The sequence below is a fragment of the Octodon degus genome, unplaced genomic scaffold (assembly GCF_000260255.1).
Source record: "Octodon degus isolate 3935 unplaced genomic scaffold, OctDeg1.0 scaffold00012, whole genome shotgun sequence".
NCBI classification, from domain to species: Eukaryota; Metazoa; Chordata; class Mammalia; order Rodentia; family Octodontidae; genus Octodon; species Octodon degus.
The window spans coordinates 14,994,973-15,006,783 of NW_004524588.1; the positions used below are offsets into that span (position 1 = coordinate 14,994,973).

Here is an 11,811-nt window from a genome sequence, read left to right on the forward strand (position 1 = left end):
AAAAAAAAAAAAGAAACATTAGGCCATCAATTGATGAATGGTTAAGAAAAAAGTAGTACATCCACAAACTTAAATAGTTTGGAGTCATACAAAAGAACAACAACAACAACAAAAAAGGAGTAACTGATTTGTGGTACAACATTATGACAAATGAAGGAAAGCAAAGGTACAAGAGGACATATCATAAAATTAAATGTCAGTGAAATCCAAAACAAGTAAATCCATAGACTTGAAAGATGGATGTCAGAGGCTAAGTGAAAAGTGGAGAACTTAAGAGAAGGTTTCTTCCGGAGACAATAAAACCCTCTGAAATTAGACAGCAGAGATGGTTTCACAACATAGTAAAGACACTAAGATTAGTGGTACACTTTAAAATAGTGTGTGAATTTCATTCTATGTAAATTTTAGTTCAGTTTAAAAAATCTATGAAGGTTTAAATCATTTTATTTCTTATCAACGATCTTTTAAGAAGAATGTCAAAACTCATTATTAGTTTTCATTATGTGCAAAAGTTATCTTTTAAAAGCGGTTTGAAAGAGTTATTCCAGGAGGGCCGGTGAGATAGCTCAGGGGACTAAGTGCCTGTTTGGACAAGCGCAGGGACCTGGGTTTGATCCCCAGTACCACATGCCACACTGCCCCCTCCCCCAGGCACACTGAGCTGGCCACCGAGACTAGGCATGATGGTGCATGCCTGTAATCCCAGCACTAGGGAGGCTGAAAATAGGAGGATCACTATAAGTCCGTGCTGGATTTTGAGGCCTTGTACCAAATACATAAAATAAACAAATAAATAAATAGGAGTTATTTCAAATCTTAAAAATAATTATTCCAAAGAAGTATATTTTGAGAGGAACAGTACATATACAGACTAATTTTTCAGTTTTTCATGATAACCTAGATTTTTAAAGCTCAGAAAAATCAGATGTGACATCAACTATACCTGGTGACAGATATCTGCCATCAATTCAATCAGATTTTCCTTGACAGTAATGTTACGAGGTCCTGCAGAGTATTTTCCTCTCCTTCCGATATCACTTATCTCATTCACTAGCAGATCATATAGGTTGTATACAATACTTTGCCATTTTGCTGATTTATAAGCACCTAAAATCCAAGAAAAATTAAAATACAATTTGCATATGTATTCCATTCATACTGCCAAGTAAATTATTTGGCTGTGAAAGTACATCAACATTAGACATTTTGTTCTAGCCTATTCAGTACTACAATGGTTGATACACTGAGTCAACTTGAGAAGTTTAGAAGCTTAACTAAGTGACTCAGCAGTTCTACACCCCAGGGTGTAGAGGACCTGCCCTAGGGAGGCTGTTTACCACCCAGGATATGATAAAGGAGAAGTTTAGAAGTTGAAGGACGCAGCAGAGGGCCAGGGTCCTCGCTTTGTAAACACCCCGAGCCTGTGCAAGAGGAGGGCAAGGAGATGGCCTGAGTGCTCACCCGGCCCAGGGAGGAAAAGAGGTTTGTCCCTCTCTTTTGTGCTACCACTGCTTTGTGCTGTCTTCTGTTGCCACGCACTGCTGCCGCTCTGCCATGCCAACCCTGCTTTGGAGCTAGATGATTATGGATTAAAACCTCTACGAACTCTGAGCTACATAAACCTCCCCTTCCTTACTTTTGAGTGTCAGGTATTTTGTCCCAGCAACAAGACAAAAGTAACTAAAACAAGACTAATTCCTTTTCTGACAATATCACTGACAAAATAAAATTAAATAAAATAAATGCCTGATCTACACTACTGGTGAGAGGTAGGTGAAACATGAAACACTACAAAGACTTTTATTTTTTCACGTATTGTACTTTTATGGGCTATACAGATATCTAAATAGGTGTTCTGGAAGAGTCCATGACGCATAGATAGCTACTTTTAATTAAAAAATGGTTATAACAGTATTCATTTACTGTAGCACTTATTACTCAGTGCAGCACACTGTCTTAGATTATTGCACTAGCCATTATGATTTGGTCCAAAGGCTGGTACTAGACCAAAGACAAGCATGGAGCATTAAGGAGTTCATTTAGCTTTAGTCCTACCCAGTGAAGCTCTGATTTACTGAAAAAAACTCCACCATCTCTGCAAAACACTCCAGTAAAATAAAAATGCAAAGGAATCAGGGAGGACTTGATTCAACTGATTCATTTCTGGTCTTTCCAGCAAAAGGCCTGAGATAAAGTAACTGTGAAGCAGCTGTTCGCTTTACTATCTTACACTCCTATGGAAATAATACAGACATAACCTTCTGGGTTCCTGAATAATCTGACTGGCTATTTTTCAGTCCATTGATTTTATTTTCTAATAAAAGCAATATGTAGATAAGTAAGATCTTATTTTCCCCGTATCATCTGACCCAATAATCCTTGTCACCTCTTACTAAAATAATTGTTAATGGATAACCAGCTACTGGAAGTCACAGGCAGTATCTCAGGTTTTTATTTCTCATGATAATATTGTATTAAACAAATGTGAAAGCATGATATAATTTGTTATGACTCAAATTATACAAACGCATAAACACTATTCTAATGATTAATAACTTATCAAGCAAAGCAATTCAGAGAAATATGATATATTTGTACAGAATACTAATATTATATTTAAGCTTGTACATCTTAATGAAGAAGTAAATTCAAAACAAAACTTTTTCATACCTTTTTCATGTGATTTGGCTCCTCCCGGGTGATGGACAGACATTTGCAACTGAAAAAATTCAATAATTACTCCTTTTAAGGAATCATTAAGTATAGGCTGAGTCCAAATATACAATAATGTAGGAAGAATTGCATCTCCTAGTTCACACACTCGCATTCGAAAGTTAACAACCAAAGTCTTGAGGAAGATAATAAGGGCTGCCAAGATATAATTTAGACCTGCAAATTTTTTTTCTTGTCTGCAACAAAAAACAAATTCAACTTGTTGCAACAAGCATACATGCTACAGGGTAGAAAAAAAAAGTTTCAGACAATAGCTTTAGATTGAAAACCATTCAAGAAACTAAAAAAATCATAACTTCACATAACAATAAAAATGTAGTTCTTATTTGGTCTTAAGAGATTACTGTTAGCTCTCCCTGCTTTTCGAACACCGCCTACAAATACAGAAAGCTGATTTATAACACCTACTATTTATAAAGTGTTTCACATTTTAAACTGAATAATAGCATGTGAATGATACTAATTTTTTTCTTTTATGCATTTAGTATAGGGTCTACAGGGTCTCACTATGTAGACTGGGCTTGAGTGATTCTCCATTCTCAGCCTCCCAAGCACTGGAATTATAGGCATGCGCCACCACACCCAGTCTAAAAGGCCCTCTCAGCCCACGGGGCGGGGCGGGGGGGGCCATCGAATCCTGGCCCCTGTGTCTGCCTAAGTAGGTGCTTTAATCCACTGAACTATCTGGCTGGCTTGATGTTGATTTTTCAAAATGTATCTTTCTAAAATTCTCAATATGCTAACTATCTCTATTCTCAAGATTAAGACAATGAAATTACTTAGTGGATCTTTAACTTTCCAGTTCATTAGAATATCAGGCAGACTTAACTTCAGAATATAATTTAATGTTCTGCATACTGGCTAGAATCAAAGGTATGTGGAACCTGAATTGTTTGGGAATTTATCGGCTCTACTAAAAATTTTTTTTTTTTTTGGTGGTACCGGGGATTTACTCAGGACCCTGCGCTTGCCAGGCAGGCACTTATACTGAGCTACCTCCCTGGCCCCTAAAATATCTTTTTAAAAGGTGGTATTTTGCATTCCCACTTTTCTCCAAATCCTTGCCAGTTGCTTTGCTTTGTCTGCACTGCTAGGGACCAAATCGCAGGCCATGACCATGCTAGGCAAGCACAGTTAGTTCCTGCAGTTATCCCCACCCCTACACCACACTGCAATTTTGACTGTGATCTCCCTGAGGACAGGGGCTAGTACTTTTCATAAATTTGCGGGCATTTGAAATTCTTTTTTTGAGAACTGTCTAATTCATATCTTTTGTCTGAATGTAAGATTATTTATGGGTTCTTTGTTACTGAGCTTTTAAAGCTCCTTTGATATTGTTTTTATTAGTCTACTGTAACGTGGATACTTTGTAAAATTTCCCCTCATTTTGTGGATGCAGTCATATTCTGCTGTTTCCTTTTAATTATTCATAGCTTATTTAATCTATTTTGTCTGGTTTTGCCTGTGCTTTTTGGAATCTTAACCAAAAATTAGAAAAATGATCCCAAGAAACACTGCTTATACCAGTACCGTAAGTGCTTTTCCTGCTTTCTTCTAAGTTCACAGTTTTACATCTAACATTTAGGTGGCTCTTTCTCCTTTTGTTTTTTTTAAGGTTTGTATTTTGAGCTTATTTTTGTACAGAATGAGACAACAGTCATATTTTATGTATGTACTGAAAAATTACACAGTACCCCAGGAATTTACACACACCATATTTATCAAAAATTTTTTAAATGTTGAAGGATACGAGTCAATAATATACTACACACTACTATGGCATAATCACACTGCTTCCTTAATCTGTAGAAATAATTGTGTTAAAAACAGTATTTTTAGTTACAGAATCTAAAACATGGTCTTATCAATAAAATCAAAAGGAATTTCAATATAGAACAAAACAAGATTAGATTACCTTGCATACTGAATAGCCTCAGAAAAAAAATCTAAAGATTTGGAATTTAATCCATCCGTTTGTGAACAGCATCCTTTGGTAACATCATGAATTATTCTAGCCACTAAAACTCTATTAATGTCTTGTGAAGGCTTGAGATACAGCTGGAAGTACACAAAGAACAGTTCTAGGAAAAAAAAAAAGATAATAAAAATAAAATCTTATTTTTTACAATTTTTAATTGCTCTATTTTGATCTAATGCTGTAAAAGGACTTGGTCAACATTTAGTTTTGTATAAAAATCTCTTTAAAATATCACCAACTACAGACAGTATTTAAGATAGTACAGTATGACAGCTTTAGTTTAAAAGCCTAACCTCAGATAATCAACTTAAGCTTATGTTCCTTATGTAGGCCTAAAAAAGCTTAAAACAAAATGTGTACTATAGTTTTTGCTGTGATTAATGATACTTGATTAATTTTTGTAAAATGTGCCATGAACAACAAAGGTTCTCAGATTTTACTCTGCTTATAACCTAACAAATGATAGCAAGTAGAATACTTAAATTTTTCCATCTGTTTCCCAGTCCCAAAAGCAATGTAAGAAGGGATATAAACTACTATAGTGGGGGCCTGCCCATTATACACCAGCAGGTGTTTAAGTGCCTGCTGAAACAAGGCAGTCAGGCTCAGGATGCTGTGGTTTGATCCTCTCATCCTCAAGCCAAACCAGGCCTCTCACTAAAGGCATCCTGAGCACCCCCACCAAAAAAAACCCAAACAAACAAAAAACTCCTCCTTTAAACTACTATAGTATAAATCTAAGAAAACAAACCAAAATCTATATGCTGACAATTACACACAATAAAGAAATCAAAGGTTGGCAAGATAGCTCAGTGGACTAAGTGCCTGCTTAGGAAAGCACAGGGACAGGGGTTCGATCCCTAGTACCACATCCTGCACCAGCCTTGTCCCCCATCCCCAGGTGCACTGAGCTGGCCACCAAGACCAAGTGTGGTGGCACACACATGAAATCCCAGTGCTGGGGAGGTTGAAAACAGGAGGATCACTATGAGTCTGAACTGCATTAGAGACCCTATACCAAAGAAAGCAAGCAAGCAAGCAAGAACGAACAAACAACAGCTACACATAAACAGAGACATACATTTATGGTTTGGAAGGTTCTACATAGCTATACTGCCTGATAACCCTAAACAGATCAATAGATTCAATCCAATTCCTATCAAAATCCCAACAAGGCATTGTATAGAATCAGTAAGCTGATTTCAACTTTTATATTTACATTCAACCTAGATAATGTTCATAATCATGGCTTCAATCACCAACCTTACCAAACATATTCTGAACAGCAACATGAATTCTTCAATAAAATATTCATCAGAGAAGAAAATGTTGGAGAACTAGAAAAATGATTTAGCAAATAGGCTGATTATGTCATAGTTTCAAGAGCCGGCCAGATAGCTCAGCAGATTAAAGCACCTGCTTAGGCAGAACACAGTGGCAGGGGTTTGATCCTGGCATGCCCTGTCAGCCCAGCCCAGGGGCACACTGAGACAGCCCCTGAGACTAGGCGTGGTGGTGCATGCCTGTAATCCCAGTGCTTGGGAGGCTGAGAATAGGAGGATCACTACAAATCCAATCTACATAGTGAAACTCTGTAGACCTTGTTCTAAATACATTTTTTAAAAAAAAAATAGTTTTAAAAAATCAAAAGAGGATTTTGACATACTAGAGGTCAGAATCACATCAAAGAGACAAGAGAATAAAACCTTTGTTTCTGTTTTCTTCCAACTTAATATGACTAAACCACTCTAGTGAGACATCTGACTGATTATTCTAAATATCACTGGCTTATTCTCCAAAAAGTGCCACGGGCCATGTTCTTGGGACATAAGCTGACATGCACTCAGAGCAACAGCCCCTAATGACGCCTCAGAAATCACTTCACCAGGTGAGGAGGGCTCTGATGGAAAGTGTAGTGTAACTGAGAGGTAAAGGCACTGATTAACTCATGGGGGGTTTTTTGGGCTCATATCTCATTATGAAATAAGAAACTGTCAATGAAAAATATAAATATGCTTTAATTTAGTTAGGAAATTTTAATCTAAATATTCAATGAGAAAGACCAAGTCTCTAAATTGTCAGAACTAGTACACTGGAACTTGATACCTGTCTTAAAATTACTTCAACAGCAAATCCTACTTTTTCCATTAAACCCTCTCAGAATTGCTCTACCTCTGAAATCAGTAAACGGAAATGTTTCAGTCTGATCATAACTTCCTTCCTTGGTAGTCTCTAAGTACAAACTGGCAAAAATGCAAGATTCTTCTCTATCCTTTTTTTTATATATATTTTAGAGAAGGGTCTACAGGGTGTTCAGGGTCTCACTACTACATCGGACTCGTAGTGATTCTCCCATTTATAGCCTTCCAAGTGCTGAGATTACAGGTGTGCCACCAGGCCCAGTCTCAATTGCCATCTCAGCGTGCCCCAGGGGCAGGGCCAGCACCATGGGCCGGGATAGAACCTGGGCCCCTGGGCCAGCTTGCAGGCACTTTAATCTGCTGAGCTATTTGGCCAGCCCTTTCTACTATACATTCTATGAGGCTGGTAAATCACAGAATCTACATACTGTTTTCTAAAAAATTGCCTGATCTTTTAACTTACCCAAAACTTTAGATTTCCATTCCATCCCTTTCAAGTTAAAATGTTCCTTCTTGAGATAGAGTTGGCATATAGTTCAGGATGGCCTTGAAGTAGCCCAGACTGGCCTCATGGTCCCAAATGCTGTGACTATAGGAATGCTTTTACTTTTATATCTCTCTTTTAGATTTTCCCCTCCTACATTAATAATGGTTCAATTTAAATGCAATAGTCTGTGTACCCATGCACACACACACATATCTGTTACTTGACAATGGTGACCTCTCTTATCAATGTGCACTACCCCAGTAGCTGAGAACTGGACAGCAGTGCACAAAGGAAAAGTGCCGGAACTTTCTGATAAATAAAGTTTCAGGTTGCATTTTGGGCACTTGGTGTCTGAAAGGTTTTGCTATCACTGCCATATGGCATTACAACTTTTCATTTCCTTGCATTTTTCTATAGCACTTGACTACCAACTCCCTGAGGACAGTGATAAAATCTTTTAAATCTGTAATTCTGGTGCTGACAGGCACATAACATCAATAATGACTTAATAATTCAGAAAGTAAATAATAAATAAAAATTGAGCTGGGAGTGGTGGTGCACAACTATAATTCCAGCACTTGGAAGGTTAAAGTAGGAGGATCATCATGACTTTGAGCCAGCCTGGAATGCACAGTTAGACCTTGCCTCAAAAAACAGAAAACTTTTCTTTTTTTCTGGTGCCAGGAATCACACTCAGGACCTTGTGTTTGCCAGGCAGGCACATATGCTGCCAAGCTATATCCCCAGTCCTAAAAAAAGCAAAAAATTAAGGACCAGATTCTGTAACTATATAATTTCACTACAGTAATCTTGAACAGTGAAGTTAACTGGGTGATACAGACTGCTTTCACAGGTTCATATGATTTTAATTTATATGTCTTACTGTCAAGTGGCTTGAACTACTAATGATACATGTGTATGACTGTCCCACGTGGCTTGTTATTAACTGTATTACTAAAAATATCAAGCCAGGGAGATGGCTCAGTGGAATAAACGCTTCCCTGGCAAGCGCAAGGGTCTGAGTTCAATCTCCAGTTCCGCACAAAATAAAATAAAAAAAATAAAAAAAAAAAAAATTGGGGCTGGTGAGATGGCTCAGTGGTCTAAAGCACCTACTTAGAACAAGCTTAGCAAAGCAAAGGGACCATGGTTCAATCCCCCAGCACCACATGCCAGCCAGCCCCGCCCCCTGGTGGGCTGAGCTGGCCACACACACACACACACACACACACACACACACAAATAAATAAATAAATTAAAAAAATAAAAAATAAAAATATCAGAAAAGTGGTTGGATTCATTTGTACCATCAGCAGTACAAACTTCCCAGTGGGACTATTATGGCGGTTCAAGGCACTGGGAACATGTTAATTAGTAAAATTTCATTTAACTAGACAAAACTCCACAACAACCTTCAAGACATATCTAGGGCAAGAGGAAGAGCTCAGTGGTAGAGTGCTTCTCTAGTATGCACGGTGCCTGGGTTCAACACTCAGTAATGGGGGGCAAGAGGGAGAGACATACCTAGCCACTGTTGCTGCGATATTTCACACCAGTATTTCCTCATGGACAGAATGTCTTTCAGCAGTATTTTGCTACAATCAGATCCATAAATAACACCGTGAGATGAATCTTTCACTGTGTCTATGATGTAATTTAAGAGCTCTTGACATTTTAGCCTAGGTCCTCCTGTTTAAAAATCAAACAAGTAAATAAAAATATGCAACTTAACAAAGTAAACAGAACATTTAAAACAGCAATAACTTGTAATAATTTAATTTCAGCAATTACTCTTAACTCTTCCTAGACCATAGAGCGGCAAACCATGGCACCAGATCAAAATTTAGTCTGTTTTTTTAAAGTTATATTAGAACACAGGCAGGTTCAAGCATTTACTATTATCTATGGCTGGTTTTATGCTAAAACAACACAGGAGCTGAGACAGAGAATACAAAGGTGTGACCCAAAGGTAAGGTAATGGTGCTGTCAAGTGCCGGCCAACTTTAATATGAGAGTCAAGCCTTACTAACAGTGTACAGCGAGCTTCAACATGTTTGCAGCAGTTTTGTCATTTTTTAGCTACAGCTCAAAAAAGGTACCCTACAGTGTGCTGTAAATCATGGAACAGTTCATTAGTCATGTCATCATGCCACTTCATATTTTACCTATAAAGAAATATCAACACAGAAAATGAAACTCAGGTCTATGGCTAAGATCATGAGACCAAATTACAGAGTTCTCAGTAGAAGTCATACAGTTCTCATACAAAAAGGCCCACCAATCATGATGTAGTATCAATGCGATACTGTAGGGGTTTTTTGACTCTGACGAATTATGCAAGCTGAATTTGTACCCAGGAATGCCACGGTTAACTCTGAATATTCTAAGGGTTTATTTGGGAAATGATGGGTATACATAGAAAATTCCTGAGAATGGATGAGTAGTTTTATCCACCATCACAACTACGCTGTCATCTGCCTTATTCCCCAAATCCGGCACTACATATCTTCTGGCTCTTGCCAGGTCAAAATGACCATGAAAGGTTAGAGTTTTAAACTGATTAAGAACACCAAGGCAATATAAGCGTACAACTAAAAGTAAGAAAGAGGGCTTCCAGAACTGCTCGAGAAAGTGGAAGAATAATGGGAAAAGTGTTTGAAGTCAAGGGTAGCATTTTGATGGGAATTAATGGCATGTTGACCTTGATAATAAATTATTATTAATAAATAATTTTAAAATTGAACATCGAACTTTTCTTAATCATATCTCATCTATGGCCCATAGTAAAAAATACTTATTATTAAACCCCTTTAGAAAAGATTACCAATTCATGCAGACGTATATAGCCAAAATAATCATTTAATAACTCAGTAATATGTAATAACTCAAAATGTCTGGTGTTAGGTTTTAAATGATCCAACATTTCTTGGTAATTTTAGGATGGTGAATATATTAAAATAACTTCAGATTACAAAGAAGCTACTTATGCTGAATATTAAAATTATTTTCAAGTTTTATAATAGGATATAACATGTAATTTAACAGCATACACATTCGAAATTCTGAAAATTCCATATTAATATTCTCAGACAAAACATTTAAAAATAATTTTCAGCAAGTCATACTTTCATACCTGATTTAATCTTGAAATTTCTATAAGCTATGTACAGACAGCAATTCATTATGTACATAGTAATGTTATAAATTAGGATTTTCACCAGGTGTGGTAGCGCACCTATAATCCCAACATTTAGTACGCTGAGGCAGGAATGGTATAAATTCAAGGTCAACGCGGCTTACACAGTAAGTTCACAGCCAACCTGAATTAAGAATAAAACCCTGTCTCAAGAAATAAATTAAATATAATAAAGTAGAATTTTTTTATGAGTACTCATATTCAAAAGTATCTGACTACAGTAAACACCTACAAAGTGACATCACTATAAAATAATCTCTACTAATGGCTTATGTTAGAAACAATGAAATACACAACCATATTGTCTTCTCTAATAGCTGTGCATCCCTCTTATAATCCTTACGTTTTATCTATAATGCCCATTGTATTACTAAATCCTCTCACCTAAGAGTAGAAATTCAATACAAATCTGAATATAAATGAATTAGCATTAGGATGAAATCCTATTTTTCTTTTTTTTGGTGGAACTGGAGATTGAACTCAGGCCCCGGCGCTTGCCCGGGAAGCGCTATTCTACTGAGCCATCTCCCAGGCCTCATTTATTTTTTTATTATTTGGCGGGACCGGGGATTGAACTCAGGCCCTTGCACTTGCCAGGCAAGTGCTTATTCTACTGTGCTATCTCCCCGGTCCCGAAATCCTATTTTCCTATGTTCTTTATCCCAATATATTCCTTTCTTTGCCAAATTTGAGAAGTGTAAAGAATTATGCTGCTAGGCAGGTGTGGTGGCTGACATCTACAAAGATGGCTCAGTGGAATAAGCGCTTCCCTGGCAAGCGTAAGGGCCTGAGTTCAATCCCCGGTTCTACCAAAATAAATAAATAAATAAACATTTAATATCATTTAAAAAAAAAATCCTAGTAGTCTAGGAGGCTGAAGGAGACTGTAAGTTTGAGCCAAGCCTCGGCAATTTAAAAAATGAGAAGAGGGCTGGCCAAATAGCTCAGCTGATTAAAGAGCCTGCTTAGGCAGACACAGGGACCAGGGTTTGATCCCCGCCCTGCTGTGCTGGCCCCAACTACTGGGCCATTCAGACTGGGCATAGTTGCTCTTCCTGTAATTCCAGGTCTCGGGAGGCTGAACACAGGTGGATCACTAGGGGTCAGATCTACATAGTGAGACCCTGTAGACCCTGTACTAAAATACAAAAAAAAAAAAAAAGAGAGGGAGAGAAAGACAGTTGTGGGGGCCCAGCCCTAGCTCAGTTCTTTAAGTGGCTGCTTCCACAATGCTGGCAGCCTCAGTTTGCTGTAGTTCGATCCCCACAACACTCCA

The 11,811-nt window shown here is 37.6% G+C and overlaps 1 protein-coding gene across 1 annotated transcript in view; it reads right to left on the bottom strand.

The window, feature by feature from the left end:
* Atm (ATM serine/threonine kinase) overlaps positions 1 to 11,811 on the bottom strand; it is a 137,159-nt gene that overhangs the window by 114,134 nt on the left and 11,214 nt on the right. The window contains exons 5-8 of the mRNA XM_004626220.2: positions 8,864 to 9,028; positions 4,649 to 4,814; positions 2,671 to 2,909; positions 944 to 1,107 (exon numbers count right to left, since the gene is read on the bottom strand). Of these exons, the coding sequence (XP_004626277.1) occupies positions 944 to 1,107; positions 2,671 to 2,909; positions 4,649 to 4,814; positions 8,864 to 9,028 (734 nt within the window). The remainder of the gene's footprint in view (positions 1 to 943; positions 1,108 to 2,670; positions 2,910 to 4,648; positions 4,815 to 8,863; positions 9,029 to 11,811) is intronic.